The sequence below is a fragment of the Argiope bruennichi genome, chromosome 3 (assembly GCF_947563725.1).
Source record: "Argiope bruennichi chromosome 3, qqArgBrue1.1, whole genome shotgun sequence".
In the NCBI taxonomy this organism is placed as follows: Eukaryota; Metazoa; Arthropoda; class Arachnida; order Araneae; family Araneidae; genus Argiope; species Argiope bruennichi.
Genome location: NC_079153.1, coordinates 84,243,795 through 84,261,752, shown reverse-complemented (window position 1 = coordinate 84,261,752; position 17,958 = coordinate 84,243,795). Strand labels below are relative to the sequence as shown.

The 17,958-nt window shown below is 28.3% G+C and overlaps 1 protein-coding gene across 5 annotated transcripts in view; it reads right to left on the bottom strand.

The window, feature by feature from the left end:
- The window catches only part of LOC129963546 (mitochondrial sodium/calcium exchanger protein-like), a 79,409-nt gene that overhangs the window by 24,484 nt on the left and 36,967 nt on the right, over positions 1-17,958 (bottom strand). For 4 of the 5 annotated variants that reach the window (XM_056077994.1, XM_056077992.1, XM_056077995.1 and 1 more), the window contains exons 2-7: positions 14,503-14,595; positions 13,347-13,499; positions 11,336-11,388; positions 6,676-6,733; positions 5,017-5,119; positions 764-931 (exon numbers count right to left, since the gene is read on the bottom strand). In XM_056077994.1, coding sequence (XP_055933969.1) covers positions 764-931; positions 5,017-5,119; positions 6,676-6,733; positions 11,336-11,388; positions 13,347-13,499; positions 14,503-14,571 — 604 coding nt within the window. In that variant the 5' untranslated portion in view covers positions 14,572-14,595. Of the gene's footprint in view, positions 1-763; positions 932-5,016; positions 5,120-6,675; positions 6,734-11,335; positions 11,389-13,346; positions 13,500-14,502; positions 14,596-14,742; positions 14,844-17,958 lie in introns of those variants that run through there. The other variant, XM_056077993.1, reaches the window with a different exon arrangement.

Sequence of the window (17,958 nt, the reverse complement as noted above, 5' to 3'; positions counted from 1 at the left end):
TAGCTTGGGGGAGTTAAAAAAGCGGCAATCACAATCGATAGCTTAAAATTTCTTTGCCTGCGGCTGTTATGTGCTTTCCTTTTTGTTTTTCCATTACTGGTTTGAATATTATTATATGGTATTTTTGTTTTATTGTTATTTTTGTTATTGTATTTTTGCTTATTAGTGGATTTATTCTTCTAATTTATTATTTTGTATTTTCCTTTCTGTTAAAATGGTATATCTCTTGGGCCTAATTTCAAGGGATTTTCGGGTCACGAGGAATCATTATTTGACTTTTTAGTCTGCATTCCTTCACAGAAAAAATCCCTTTTTTTTAAATCTCTGCTTGAGGGTGACCCTTGAAAAAGTCTCCAGGCCGGATTCTTTTTTTATTTGGTTTAATTTGAATTTTCTTATTAACTTGATTTTTATTACTTTTGTCTCAATTCATTTGTGTTTTAGATGTAGCTACATTTGCGCTCTCTACATACTATGATGTTTTTCCTGTTCCATTTTTGGTTTTAATATGAATAAGAAATAATTTCTAGTTGCGATTTCAAAACTCTTTCGTTTCGTTTTCATTTTAGTTTCGTTTTCAGAATATTTCTTACTTTGATTGGTTATATTATATATATATATATATATATATATATATATATATATATATATATATATATATATATATATTGATGGTATCAAATATAGTACAATCATCATGGTTCCCTGTTTTCACTCTTGGGTTAAAAAGATACATCTAAGTGAATTAACTGAATTAGCTCACCAATGCCATGATAAAGATATGATGTCCCAGTGGAGAAGAGAGCAAATGTCCAGCTGATGGCTATGATGTAAAATCCGATGTCTCGTAAAAAAGGACGAATCATGAGGGTGAAATTCTGAGTGAAGAACACGGAACCGGCCACAACGGAAGTTACAAACATACCTGCACCTAGGTTTATGAAATAAATAAATACAAGTATTTTTATTTCTCATATCTAACACTACAAAACATCATTTCAAAGTCACAAATGTATTGGTATATTTTTAAAATCTTGATGAAGTGTGATTCCATGCGTAAGATAAAATTTATATCTACAGCACTTTAGCAGCATCGTTCATTTATTATTAAAGGACGTTAAATTGATTGAACAATTTAAATCAAATTTTGATTGCAAAATTGTAGCAATATAATATTGAAAAAATAGAACCAAATTTGCATAATATTTATAATAACATATTACGAAATGTATGAAAAGTAGAAAATAATAATGGAAATTTCTTTTAAGTATCTTTTTATTTTTATTTTTCAGATTTTAACTATTATTACTGTTCAGATTTTTAATTAATTAATACGGGGTAACTAAGAATAATTTTGAAAACAGTCTTTTTATCAGAAGTGTGTAAGTCATTATGAAATTGAAAAATCCTGCGATGTTGTAAATAGCATTATAATGAAATTAAACAGCGATGAATATCACAAGAAAAAAAGTTCTCCAACTTTTTGAATAATTAAAAACATAAATTCGATTAAAATTCGAATTTGCTTAGAAAATTTTTAACAGGACTTTTCGCTTTTATGATTTTGTTCGGTAGTATCTTATTTTTCCAATAAAAAATGGTTTCGATTGTCTGTTGCACTTATAATAAAATAATAAACACTAATAATAATAATATATTAAATATAATATATACTAATATAAATTATGAAATAATATAGAATAATAAATAGTATACTAAATAATTATAATATATAATGATAAATACGAATAACTAAATAATAATAATCTGCTAAAATAATAAATACTTACAATAAAAAACCCCCGGCTTTTATAAAACTTTTAATCTTATTATTTATTTCTTTTTTAGCTTATTAATAAATAAGAATATAGCAAAAGTACTTATTATTTCTTTAAAACATATGTATCAAAAAACTTTTTATTCTTTGTGACTGAAATAAATAAATCCTTTGCTACAATCATATAAATAAATCCTTTGCTACAATCATATAAATAAATCCAAACGTTACTTATTGCGACATTAACGCTTCTGTTTTTCCGTTTCACTAAATATGCTTCACGAAGAATTACGAAACAAATACTTTCTACCACGTCTAGGAATCATAACGATGACTATTATATTTTAAAGTCCTTTTTAGAATAAAATCAGTATTTATTATCCAATTTGCAGTTTAAACTGACATTTCCAAAAATTCAATAACTCTGGGTTGATAAATGCTATTATTATAAAGTTGAAGACGTTGGAATGGAATCTTTGGTAATATGAGGGCTCGAGAAGGTCTTAATGGAATTCGTTTTTTCTTTGGAATTCTTTTTCGCTAGTAAAAGAGAGTAGGTTTTTTTTTATGAATTAAGTTGCCTATTATCGTCCAGAATGCTGATATCAGGCTTACTAAAGCTATTTTGAATTACAAAATATGAAAAGATTTTTCCGGACAAACGAAAATGTAATCTGCCCATTGTGCATTTATGGGTTTTTTTTTTATAACCAGGAGAAAGATGAAAGTACTATGAATAGTGTTTTAATAATTTCGCTCTATTTCTATATACGAAAAAAAAAAAACTCTAGGAAAGTCATCACCCTCATAAGGTAATAATCGATTTCTGATATAGATTGTTAAATAAAAAAACTCCCACTCATGTTTTTTATAATCTTACACTGTTTAGTTTTGATTTAGATTCGAAGCAATGTGAAGCATATTGAATAATTAATTTCACTTCCGGGTATTTTATTGAAGTCAAAGTATGATTAGGTTAGAAAATCTGTTTGACAAATTTTACCTTATAATTCTTTATATTTTTTATTTAGTACTTTCACTGGGACACGGAGGGCAATCGAGCAGACTTCCTGTTAATGGATATTATTCAGAATTCGATACAAATCTGCTACAATGTCAATAAACCAATATATTAAATTTCAACTTTCTAGTTTATTGCGTCTTTTTCTGTCGACTTTTGTCTATACATAGTTCAACAGACTAAAAAAGAAACATAAATTCAAAAATGAATTTTCGGACTCGAAGTGTAAAGGGCGAAACTTCATCAAATATTTAAAGTCGAATATAGTACTTGCTTTTTAAATGCTTTGTACATGAGGCAGTAAAAACGTCTAATAAAAATGCAAATAGTTTGTGGAATAGAAATAACTGATCAAATTATGAAAATTGTAAGCAAAATTATCGACTGATTCTGACTTGAATATAACTTGCTCTTCGAAGTAAAAAATTTGTAAAATTTTCAATGAGTAATTTTGATTCACTTCTGGCTGAAAATATTGTAATAAAAAAGGAATGTCAATATATTTTCTGCCTTGAATGTCTCAGATTAAGCTTGCATTTATTAGAGTTGCATTGAATGCATAATTTACCGCGTAGTTTCAAATCTGTACGAGGACTTTTTTACTTTTTTAATTAGATCTCATAATTTTAAATCGTCGTTACATGTGATGCCGACATTTTGAGCTATTACATGCATGCTAGTTATCTTCTACAATTTAAGTTGCACCAAATTTTCATCCCTAGTGATTTTTTTAATTAGAATTTGATCTCAAACTCTCAACCTTACTTCCGATCCCGAAGCTAACACTACGTTGTCATAACCCAGGATCGAAGACAAATGATATTAATAAAGGAAGAAGGTTAAAAATAATATAGATAAGAAACATTCATGATTAAAAAAATATATCGTCAGTTAAAAAAACAGATGTAAAATATTCATTGATTTCTAGACTGCATGGCGGAGTAATGAAAGAAATAACAAAGCAACAGTTAAAGTTTTGAAACGTTTAGGGATATCATTGAAGACTCAGAAGGAAAATCAACCACAGGAAATAACTTTCAGTTTTGTTGTCGAGTTATGAGACATTCGTTAGTAAGACTGCAATTATGGGGATTTCCAAGTAGCTTTTGGATACGCCTGTATTAATCATTCAAGCTCATTTTCACACAAAACATATAGGGAGAACAATTCGCTTACATAAACTCAATGCATTCTCTGCATTGCGCATTACTTGCATCATCGATCTGGTCAGTATTAATTATTCTTCTAGGAATACAAGCAAAATTTTCCAAATAATTTGAATAAAAGTTTTATATCTATGAAGACTACTTTCAAGTGAATAGTTTTAGTTTCTATTCTTAATTTTTTTCTTTTTTTAGCCGCTATCTTTGATATTCAAATATCCAATCTTTACGCTATTTCCATGCTTCTGAATATTTTATCCGTTATTCTATATCAAACACAGAACATTTCTTTTACGACTTTTAATTTCATTAATTAAGAATATTTTCATATATAATACATAGAAATGATTCAAACTATATAGAACATAATACATAGAATTATTAAAATATATAGAAAACTACATACATATATTAAAAAAATACATAGAATTATTGAAGCTAGACATGCAGTTTACATGCATGGTAAATCTCACACTGGAATATACTACTCTAATCGTTGTCTTTTAGAAGTATTTCCTACCTTCATTCAATTAATTGTATTAATTTTGGAAAAGATGCGTCCTTTTCTTTTTAAACAGAGTATACACTGTTTATGTAAATGTGGAAAATATTTATTTCGTATACCGACGTAAGCCATCCAGAGAGTGCAAGGTATTGTTAATGGCGGTGAAAAATGTAAAATCGAATGCATGAAAAAATAAAATATACATTTATTTACAAAGGATCGAAAATTCTATTCTAAATAGGTATGATGAGCATAAATATCACTCAAAGGTTCGAATCTATTATCAAATAACTACATGCTAACACTAAAAACTGGAAATATATCTTCCATTCATTTTACAGAGAAAAAGAATTAAATACAGATGAAAAAACATATGCATCTTATAAGCAACGGCTGGATTTTCATAAAATTTTATTGGTGTCAAAACCTATATTGTATAATTGTTTTTTAATAAATTTCAAAAATAACGCATCATTAAATAAACGAGTATACGCTCTGCATTACGCAGTTTTAAAATTCAAACTTAATGGGGAAAAGCTTTAGGACTTACCAACAAGACTGGCGATGGCCAATTCCGCTGAAGCCTTCTGTAGACCAGCTGCAGAAGAAAAGATATCTGGTGAACCATTACCAAAGGCGAGCAATGTCACACCCTATTTTGTGTTAAGGATTTATAACTGCATACGATTTTCTTCTGAATATGGCATAAAGCAAGGAAACCTACATAGAAACGGAGGTGTGGTGTGGTGTGGTGTAAAGATAAGAATATTTATCAAATTGATTGAAAAACTTCATTTTTATTGATGGTTAAGAAAGGATTTACTTCATGTTAATCAGATTTCGGCTTGAAGTTCAGCAGAAGTGATTTTTTGGATGAATCTTGTAAATTTGAATGGCAATCAGATAAGAGAAATAAGAACTTACTCCAAACTTCAGAACTTGGACCCAATGAATTTACAGCAGACTCTTATTGCTTTTATCATAAGCTTTTGGATGAACTGAGCTCGAATCCCTTTGTTGCCGAAGTCGAGAATTCGCTATTTGACTAATGCGACCCATTTCATGAATATAAATACATTGAAAACGAATGTAAGGAGAGGGATAAGGTAAATACTCTCTTATTTGTATTGAAAAGTTTTTCTACTGAACTTTTGATTGAGACACTGTTGGGAGATTGGGAGCAGCAGGTTTGAACATAATAAAATACATCTGATTTTTTTTTAAATAACAAAATGAATGTAGGAAAAATACTGTATAAAAATGCATAAAAAAATTGATGAAAAATATATTTTTTTCAAAATGTTATCAAAATAATTTTTACTCCATATATTTTAAAGGTATTAAAATACTTTAGATTTATTCTTTTGCTTCAGTGCTTTGGAATTAATTGAAATTATTTTAAACTCATCTCAGTAATATCTCTCGCGTTGATTGAAACAGAAGTTTCAAAGATAATGTGAAAGTTTTGCGCGTTTACATGACTTACGAAGGTTTAACGAATTAATTTGTTTTATCCTGCCTACAGACGCAATCATTTTAACACGTTTTTATTAAATCTCTTTCTTGTCTGTCTGTTTATTTGTTTTTTCTGTAGAAATTTTACTATCGGATTTAAACTAACTTCCCTATAATTTAGTCTTGAAACTTTAAACACTGCTCAAACCTGGTAATGCAACATTAACTTGTCTGTTCGGTATAAATTATGTCATTGAATGTAGGCCATTAAGAAGTTTGTTTTAAATCGATTATAAAATTTCACACATATAAGACTAAAAAGCTGAGCATAATTATTTAAATAATTCTATTCCACGTTTATGCCTATATTTGAAATAGGTTTAAACCTATTTTAAGCCTAACCTATAAAAGGTGAGTCAAATAAAGTTTTTCTTAATAGAAAATAGAAATAAAGAACTAAACTCGATAGCTAAAGAATAAAAATAGAAATAAAGAACTAAACTCGATAGCTAAAGAATAAAAATAGAAATAAAGAACTAAACTCTATATTATTTGTTTGTTTTTAGATCTGTAATTTAAAACGTATATATTAAATTTATTGTGTATATTAATCGTTAACATAAAATGAATAATTTAAATGATTGACCATTCATATGATTAAAATGATGGACAAAAAACATAAAATCAAAATTAAATAAAATATTTTTGATAAGTATTTTTAACTATGCTTAAAATTTACAGACAGGAAGGATACGGCCACATTCTGAGATAAACCCAAATGGTTCGAAATGGTAAATAAAGCAGGACATAAACTGGAAAGAAAACAGAAAAATAAATTTACATATACATTTGTTCAAATACATGCAAGTTCAAATCGACTTAAAATATGGATACTCAAATAGAAAATAATCCTTTTACTAAACATTTTCATAAATTTGATAAATAACTCAAAAATCTGAAAACAAATTTTGTGTATTTTTATCATTGACTTAATTTTTTCTGAATACTGAATTCTGAGTAAGAAAAGTGAGGTTAATTTGGGTAATTGAGAACCATGTTTGCAAATATTATCATATTATCCAAATTAGATTGATAGAATGAGATGGTGGAAAAGACCATATTTTTTTATGAGTGCATGATTATGTTTTGTAGCACTAAGAAGCGGTATTTTTTCCAAAGTAATTTATTAATTAACCAGTCTTACTAACAAATATTTTCCTACTTATTGCTGTGCTTTCTTACATCAGAAACTATGGAGTAATTGGAAATATTTAATTCTACTTTTGATCCTGGTAAAAAATTTAAGAGGATATATTCAAAATGTTGGGAAGATACAATATATTGTCTTAAAATGTATCTGCTGGATGTACCGATGTACCATTAAATATCACTTTTTTATCGCTTTTCAATAAAAAAACTTCTGTCTCAGGGAGTATGTATATTAACTATCATAAAATTTGATGCATTTAATTTGAGGCAGTTCATAAGCATTTGATTAGCAATTTTGTCTAAAAAAAATGAGAAATGGACATTGATGAAAACAGAAATGATTAAATGAGACTCATTAGGAGGAGGTATTTATGAGCTCACATTAAAATTAATGAAATGAGAAATTTATAAGTAACACATTAAAATTAGTAAAAACTATTAACTTATTTTTTTAGTACTAAAAAATATAATTTAAATTATGGCACTCAATACATTATTCAACCAAATTTTTAGGCATATAAACCATCAAAAAAAAAAAAAAAAAAAAACCTTAACAACAACAACAACAACAAAAAAAAAAACGTTTTTTTCTCCATTATCTTCTTCAGTGATAGTATCTGAGAGTCCAGTTTTATCTAACTTTCGAAAATCGCAAACTAATCCCTGTTCACCAGAACATATTTTGATTTAGGAAAAATAATGCTTCTCAAAACTGTCACATTCAGTTTAATACCGTGAAATTCTATCAATTCCTGCAGATGAAAGAATAATGATTTTTCTTTTTATTTAATTATATCAGTATCAATATTATCGATCAAATTATACATAATCGTTGGAAAGTTAGCCATAGATGATTTAGGATAAATTACTTTCTCCATAGCCTTCATCTCTTGGGAAAAAGTGTCGAAATTACCAACTTCAGATTTCTCCATCACCTCCATATTTTATTCTTTCTCGTCAAAATTTTTTTGGATACTTCACGCCAAATGTCTTTAAATTACTACCAACAAGCAATTTATATATATTGTCACGTATGTTCTTTAGGGCGGAACTCAATGACACACACAAGAAGTAGAGCTAAACCAATTTATTAACTCAACTCTGAACTGAGAACACAGTGACTGACAGATCTTCTGCTTTTATACTAGCAGGGAAAGTTCCAGAATACTTTTCTGGAGACAGTAAGAAAAGTCCAGAACACTTGTCTGGTAAACTAAAGAAATGTCCAGAATCTCCTGGAACATGAAATAAAGGAAAACATAAAATCAAGGAAATAAATATTCACACAGACTGTAAATCGCATTGTCTCTAGTGGGATTCGAACTTACGATCTCTTGATTAAGATACGGTGCTATGACCATTCGATCAGGGAGAGTCGACTGCTTTTTTTCAATGCGGCAATATGGAAAGTAATATGTATGCAGATTTCATGGAAGAATCTTTAAATGCAATTTCATTATATAAAAGAATAAACATTATTGTTGGAGCTAAACACTACGATGATCTCAGATATAAGATTTTTATAGCACTGAATACCTGTTTTCTGTTTCGCCTTACGAATGATAAAAATTATGAGCGTAATTGATAACAATAAATCCAAAACGTAGGAAAATAAAAAAATACATAAAAGCGCATGATTTTTCTCAGAAGAAAATCCAAAAACAAAAACTGAAACTTCCTTGCAACTTTTAGATTCCACAGATCCAAAAAAAAAAAAAAAAAAAAAAATTCTATAAATATGAAATTGCCTTGTATATAACCGATGTAGAGAATGAAAAGTGGGATTTATAAAAGCATTGTTTTCTCCTTTTTAAAAAAATGCATTCGCAGTTTAACAAATGTTATAAGATAAAACAGCAAAAAAGAAGTGTTTTTCTTTTTCTTCCTTAATAAAGTACTAAGGCATCACCAGCACAGTATTATAACTGTTTCCATTTACTCATTTTGATCCTACACAAATTACTTAACAATAAAAATGGCGACACAGAACTAAAAAAATTATTGTAAATTCCTTATTTTTGAAATATTTATATTATAATTTGAAAGCAAGAACACATACTGAACAGCTGCATGATTGCGGTAATCAAACATTAATACAAAAATCATTTGAAAAATGCTGGATCATAGTTCTTCATTAAGATTCCGTTCAGTTCTGAGATATTGATATTGTCAAGGTAATCCACACTGTGACTTAGGCACCTTAAAACGGCTTAAAATTCTGAATTTCTGATTAAGGATAAAATTATCAACATTAAAAAGCATTTTCTGCTCAAATTTGAAAATCTTTCTAAAAGGCAAGAAGTAAAAACAAACACACAAACAAAAATATTCGAAGAAAAACAAACTGCTTTAAATTTAAACAGGAAATATTCATACTTGACGAAGAATATTCGAGAATGATGACATTTTGATATTTAAAAAACTGGGTTTGAAAATAAGACCAGGAAGTTTCCTCAAAAATACTCGTACAACTTTTCTCGCATTTTCGAACTTATTTATTATTCAGAGGAAGATAAATTAACCAATTACATAATCATATTTATAGTCATAATCGATTCGTTTCATACCACTGAATTATTTTAGCACTATTTTCTATAGAGATTGCAAACACAGTTTTTATCTTATTTTTTAATATTTTTTTGCTAATTTATAGAAAATGAAATATTTGACGGAAGTCGATGATCCGTAAGCCTAACAATTTAAGGTATATGCTCACTACAGGAAGTTCATTCATTCGCTGTATTTTTCACATTTACGAAAACAATATTTCAATCAATTTTTAATAATTGGTCTAGACTAGAACTAAACAGCAAACATTTTATTTATATCCTACTTTTCTAACGAGTAATGTATCATTTCTCTTTTATTGATTTAAGCTTTTAAATTTACATTTCTTTCAGTTATCACATATTCAATTGCAATAAACAAAACTATCGATATCTATGTCTTATAAAAACAAATTATGAAGAATAAATTTAAAAAAAATGTTTTTGCAGATTTATTTTCCTAAAAGGCTGCTATATAAGATGTTTGCCAGTAAATAATTTTCTTGTTTACACTTTGTCATATCAGACTTCTCATAACGGTAAAGCTGGAATAATTGGCGTCAAAAGCAGAGTGTAAATTTACTTTCTTCGTCATATTTGACTTTAATTCTCTGGCGTCAGAAAAATTTATTTTTCTTTATGAAACAAAAATGATGGGTGTATAAATTCATTAGACACAAAAGAAAAAGAATTGGATCTGCCTCTTTTGTTTTTATTAAATACTAAGAAGTCTATTTATTACTTATTTGGTGTCAAAAGATTACTGCATTTTAAGGAAAAGAAAAACTCTTTTAAATGTTGATTTAAATTCGAAACCAGTGTCTTTGTAAGAGTTTAAACAATATAATAAATGAAGTAAGATTTTATATTTCATACTTCAAAGGTAAAGGGCTGTATCTTATTAGTATGACGCCCGGGACATTCCTGATGATGGGTGGCCAGCTCAAACTCATGCATTTCATAGCTTCAACAAAGGATGATTATGATGATTTTTACAAGTGAAGAATTCAATGATGAAGGAGAAATTTATATTATATGAATGTGGACAGTTGATGTTCAAAGGATCTTTTCCACCTACGCCTGGTACATTGGGCATTTGCAGATGAATTCTTCTACCCAAGAATTCCAGTTTCAGCCTGTTTCAGAGGATCATATCTTTTCGAATTCCGGTCTCAGTCTTCTCGGCTGACATCAATCTCTCTTCTCTGCTGAAATCTGAACTCTGGCTGATGGCTATCATCGGAAAAATGCAGAGCGCCCTCTCATGGAGTTAATTCACCACAGTATCACTGTATAGTGTAGAAATAACCAACGGAATTTTTAATAGTAAAGAGATGTTAAGGTGCGTTTTTCATTTATAAAATCGCACTCAATGCGAAATTTAATGCAATCGCACTCTTTATTTACAATTTTTCTTTTAATTAAATTCACATTTCTTAATTTAAGTTAAGAAAATAATAAACCTGAATATTGGGCAACCATTAATTTTTATTATTCGATTAAAATGAATTAATTTAATCAAATAATAAATGATTTTTTTATTTTATATAGGCAACATTTCTTATTTTTTTGGATGTGAATTCTGGCAATAATTGTGAGACATTACTGTTATTTGAGAAAAGTAAAATAGCAGAAAAAATAATATAATATTATACTTACAAATAATTTGATGTGACACCCAAGGCAATAAACAGCATTGCTAGCCATATTATCTGAAAAATTAATAAATCCTTTTAATTTTTACTTCATCAAACCAAAATTCAAGGATTCAGAGCCTGAACAGGATGTTAAACAGAGCATTCGTTTCTGAATAGGAATAATAGTGCAATACATCAGTTTACAGTTCAGTATCAGTATATGATATTATTTTGCCGACTGTTTGATTTCGAGGCAGTATTAAGCATGCTTCTAAACTGCATTTAAAAAATTGACACGATTTCTACAATCGGTAACATTTTTTTGAAATTTTTATTACAATTAACACCTCTAAATTTGAGTTTAATGATAATCTATTAGTAAATTATATAAAAATTAGTAAGTGTTGCAATGTGTTTCAATACAGTAAATAATATAGGTGTAGATGATATGTATTATCTATATAATAATATAGATATATAAATCAGGTGCACTTTCATTTAAGTAACAATGAAAGAATAATTTCTATATATATCTATATAGGAATTAACTTTTCATTGTAACTTAATAATAATCTTAACATTGTAACTTCATTGTCACTTAACTTTCCTTGTAATAATTTTATTAAATAATAGTAGCCTTTGACTACCAACTGATTCGATGGGAATATTGCTAGTGTTATTAAATCTCTCATGCAACATCGAGATTCTTTCAAGAAAATATTTTTAGGCATCAAATTCTGACAGGCATCAATTAGTAATTTTAATACTTCATACATGTTCTATACATTGTGAATATAAATGTTTTTAATGGAGTCAAGTTCCGTGATACGTAGTGCTATTAAAAATGCAACTGTTCGATTCCTTTATTTTCTAACATTCAAGGTACAGTAATTTTCTTCTTTTATTCAAATTGCAATAGATATAACAACACAGATATTAAACAGAACCCTTCTTCTTTAGATTTTAACAACAGGATAAAATCACCCGATTAAATATTTAATGGAACGAGGAAATTAGCTTAAACATCAGACTAACAACGTTATGCTAAAAATATTTTTTAAAAATTGCCGCATTTCTAGAAAAATTTACATGACAATTAAATTGGTATAATCCAAGAGACAATTTTTAAATATTAAATGATATAAAAATAAATTTTTGAAATAAAATATTCGAGAATTATTGTGGAAAAATTGTAAAATTTCGCTTAATTTGTAATTAATTAAAATTCAAGTTCAGATTTAAAAAATTACTTCGAAGAGCATATCACACAGAAACACACACTCGTCTGCGCACGTACATACATGTAATTTTTTTTTATTATTGGTAGAAATAAAGATAATATTTAATGCTTATTGATATAAATTACTCCGAATTGTTCACATTAAACAATTTGTTAGTTAACTTTGGATTTTTAAGGTTTAACACTTCACCGAAATCTTCATAAGAAAGTGAAAGATTTGAATAATAAATATTTACTATACTATCTTAATTCTTTGTCCTCCTTCCCACATAATAAATACTGTCAATTGTATAAAAAGATTCAAATTGAGACATTTTAAAGTATTTAATTCAAATGTTTCAACTAATTACAATAATAATGGGAAAAAACCCCAAGAAAAGTTAATGGTTAAATAATTCTCGCATTAATATTTTAACATCTTTTTTATTTACTGAAAAGCAATTTTATTTCTCAATTTAATTACAAAAGTTCATTAAAACCATTATTAAAATTGGAAAATTTTGGTAAAAGTAAAAAAAGGAGGAAAAATATTGATGTTTCGTTTTAGTATTTAACTGAATCAAACGAAAAGCTTTTATAACTGACACACACACACACACACACACACACACACACACACACACACACACACACACACACACACACACACACACACACACACACACACACACACACACACACACACACACACACACACACACACACACATTATATTTCACATACATTTTTATGTTCATTTTAGTGCTTGGTTAATCATATAATGTTTAAATACATGAGCAAAGAATATACTTACGAGTGAAGTAGTCGCTAAAGTGATTCTGTTTACAGTAAGGGTACAAAATATATAGTAGTTATAATCAAGGTATTCTATGATCTCTACGCAGTCTTCTACAGTGGTTGCGAAGAGACATTGCATACTCGCATTCAAATCATGGATTTCTGTGCACTGCAGAAGAAATTTAAACACCAACTTACTTGAAATTATATTTATGAAATTTACTATCTTAATTTATCTATTACAATGTAATGTTAGGAAGCCCATAGAGATTCAATAATAACATATTACAATGTAATGTTATTATTGAATGATTGCTATAATTCAATAATAGGAATTATTCTGAGAAATCTTTTGTTTTTCTGAGCAGAGTGTAATATAATTTGATATGCTTATAAACATTTTTAATTATGTAAACTCATCAAATTCTTTCTTCTTATTGTTCATAATGGTAATTTAAAGGAAAAGAATATGATTATCTACAATATTTTATGACTATCAAAGTAAATATACTGAATAAATATACGAAAATCGAAAATATATGTATAACTCATAAAATTCAATGGTCTGAAAAAGAACATAAACTATAAAAGAATATCCTCTGACATAAATTGTATTTATGATAGTCAATTATCAATCTTTTAGCGTTAGAAATTAATTGGTATTTGTTTAAATTGTAAAGACTTATGGATAAATTCTTCAAAACCCATTCAGCTAGAATTTTTTTTTCTAGAGTTTGCAGACAGGTACTTTAATTTACATGATCATGCAAAAATAAATATATCGAAAATATATATTTTCTTAAAACATGCTTTTGCAATGTATTATAGAAAAAATTCTAACATTTCTTGCCTGCAGCATTAATTATTACCTTATAAACTATTTGTAAAGCAACGGATTGAACTTGGTTAATTTTTTTTTGCTTAACAAATTATACACTTAAATTAATATTTTATTAGCGAACCAGAAATTTACAAAAATAATGACTGTTTCTTTGTTCTATAAAAGCATCCAAATTAATTTCTTACCCCTTATATCCCTTACACTTGGATTATTTGAGCAAATTTACAGTTAAATAATTTACAGTTTTCGTTTAAATAAAATCTTTGTCTACTGAAACACAAACAAGATGAAGACAGCAATTAAGAAATTTGCTATGAATAAAAGCTCTTACCTCAGCGTCTAAATCGAAGGGAAACGAATTGTTCACATCTTTGTACTTAAAAGCATAATCTAACGTCATGCTTCATCTGTTCGAAACAGAATTCTGTAAACAAGCAAGAAATATAATTAGTTCGCGCACAATATTGAGAATTATTAACATTTTTGTTTTGGGAAAGGAAATTTTCCTTCAGAAGAAAAAAAAATCCCTGAAATATTGAGAATGTTTATCCTTTTATTTTTTAGTATTTACCTGGTTTCTTCTGTTTTGAACAGACATGTCCTCATGCAAACTGACAGAAACTATAGCTACATTCATACTCTAAAAATTTTAAAACCCTGTATGAAAATTTTTCCGGGTGTGTGTAGAATAAGAACAAGCATGAGTTCCGGGTTTCATATAAAAATTGTTCTCCTAGCAATTTTATTTAAAAATAAAAAATGCATAAATTGCTATTACTTTTATTGATATATTTACAGCAACAGATATTTTCAAAGAGTCGAGGCTAAAACAAAGAAGTAGATGACCTAACAATTCAAATACTGACAGTCATGAGATGTGATTGTAATTGACAAATAAACGTGATACAATTCTTGATATATATACAAGAATTACGAAAAAAATTCGAAAAAGTTTGATTCACGATAGGATGCGAGATCCATGATTTGACAATATTTTGCACCTGTACTGATTTTGCTAGTCACTATAAAAAGTTTAAAGCAAGGAACATCTAGTTATATGCAACAATTAAAAAAAATGACATACTAAAAAAAAGAGTAAATAATTTACTAGACAAGAAATTAGAATGGAAAAAGAATTATTATGCCTTGAAAGAAAATTAAAAAAAAAATAAAAAGTGAGCTTTTGGGAAATAGTAAAAGAATAACATTTCCATTTGACTAGCTTTTTCAAACTAATGATTAAACTAAATTTCGTTTGAATAGCTTGTTATTTCAAGCACTATATATCTTTTATTTTTGAGTTGGAAAAATTAAAGCAAAAATCAAAAGATTGTCATCGTTACGTGGTAATACTTTGTTTATTAAATTAAAAAAAATGATATAAATTGCAGAAAAAGAACTGAAGAAAGTACAAAAATAATAATGCCAAACTTGAGATAAGCAGATTATACACTTGACTGAAAAAACTTTAATTAGAAAACTAAAAGAACGTGGAAAAGTTGAAATACAGAAAATCCTATATGGAGGAGTCACTTTAAAAAAAAAGTCTCCAAAAACGTCGAATTGTCACGATTTCCGAAGGTCATTGACTCAGCATCTATTTAGCATTCTGTTGGAGTTATTTATTTTTTTTCTTCTTTGAAACTATTTATGCAGGGGACCAATATTACAATTTTTAACAATATCTTAGCATTGAAAAAAAAATGATTAATATTTCAAAATATTATGTAATTTAATAAGCGTGCACCTTTTATAGACAAGTGTATTCTGTTTACCAGGAGAAGGTAACTAGCCTCAATTTCTTGCAGACAAGTATATTTGCAGTGAGGTAGAAATGTACAGACAACTTTAACATTTCCTCATATCCAACCTTTTTCGTATTTCATCCAAATGCCGCAGAACAGCGAAGGTCAGCCGCATTTACTTGAGAGCTGACGAATATTATGTGAATGCTTAAACTATCAACCAAAAGAAATTGCGCCATATATCCACGATATCGTTATTATCTCCATATATACACGATATTTTGAATGCTATACAATATTTAGAAGATATCGTTGCAATATTGTTGGGTTTTCTGTGCAATTACGGTAAATAAAATATGACCCTAAATTCATTTAAATTAGTAAAAATAATTTAACAAGAATACTTCAGCCTATTTTTTCTAAAGATTTCTTATTTACCTATTTGTTTTCAGCACTAGAATCAAATGAATGTTTTAGGGAGTTATAAAGTACCATTATGAATCGGGGAGAGGGGGGGGTAGTCAGTTTTAGAGGGAAGGTTATTAAATATTTGGTGAGTTTATGATTACTGGTACATGTTAAATGCATTTGGATCAGATGTCCTCTCGCTTGTACAGTGTGAAAAGAGAATTTCTGGCTTCGGTGTGGACGTCGTTCTTTGATATCGATTGAAAATTTCTTGCTTCCAAAATATAGCCCTAATGGAACTTAGAAAACGTGGCTTAACTAAATTAAAGTAATTAATTAAAACAAAATCAACTTATATCTTTTAGCATTTAAAGTGAATTCATAATATTGATCCCATACTTTTTTATCAAACGATTCCAGTTTACTGACCTACTTGCATGCAAGAATATTTCATGTTAAAATGTTAAATAAAAAACAGATAACGCTACATCTAAATTTCGTAATTTCTGAATTCTGTTGGTTGTCATTCATGAATATAGCAATATATAAACCTCGAAGAATTCTGAATAATATTTGTATTGGATATTTAACACAATAATTAACATTTTGATTAATCCTAACAGCAATAATATATTTAATTAAGATTAGCATTTTATTTAATTCTCCTTCCCAAAATAATCCTAAGTTCGAAAACTTATGTCACTGAATTGAACACTACTCTTTTGAAGGTTAATTTGATTTCTAACACAGGAGTACACAAACTTGACATTCAGAATTTTCAAAACCTTTGCGTTAGTTATTCTTCGACAGTAGCCCACTAGAGAAATCCGGATCCTTTCGACATAAACAGAGTTCGAATTCCTGTCTTTTCTCAGAATTAATCTAGATCCATTCACGGCGGGGTAGGAACTGGGAAAGTTCCACTGCTGATTTACAACTCCATTGTTTCATAACCCGTGCGCAGTTCTTGTTCGTTTCATTCAAATTCTATCGAATGCATAATAAAGCAGACGTAATGCGGTATTAGAGGCAGGAGAAATCCTTATATTCCAGCGTCACTTTATACAAAATCTGAAACGGAGAATTTGTTTATGTTCTTTGAGTTGAAAAATGTATTTGGAGGTTAAAGCGAAAAAGCTGCGTTTGGCCCGCATTCAGCAACAGAGAGTTATGGGTTGATTGCTTCTGTAATGGAAAATGTGGTTTGACAATGTTTTCGTAAACTCGCTATTGTTTCACATATATGTTTTTTTGCTATTAATGAGATGGATTAACTTGCGGAGTAAACTCTCTGGCGAATGGAATCCTGACCTATTGTGAAAATGTTTGTAGCTAGTTTTCCAGTTCATTTTGTTTTCTAAATATATGATCTAAATCAGTATCTGCGTAATTTTAGAACTGTAACTCATTTGGACATCTATTGTTCCATTACTTTGTATCTGCTTTAACTACTATTATTCCAGAATAGATGGAAGTTTATATTTGTTTATTTCAGCGATCGAAGCTTCGTGTTTGTGGAAATGGCAGGCTAAAAATTAAGAAGTACTATGAGATCTTTATTAATGACACATAAATAGAGGTTCAGAAGTTCTGATAAATGAACTCTCTTGTCTGCAATAACTATTATCTGCAAA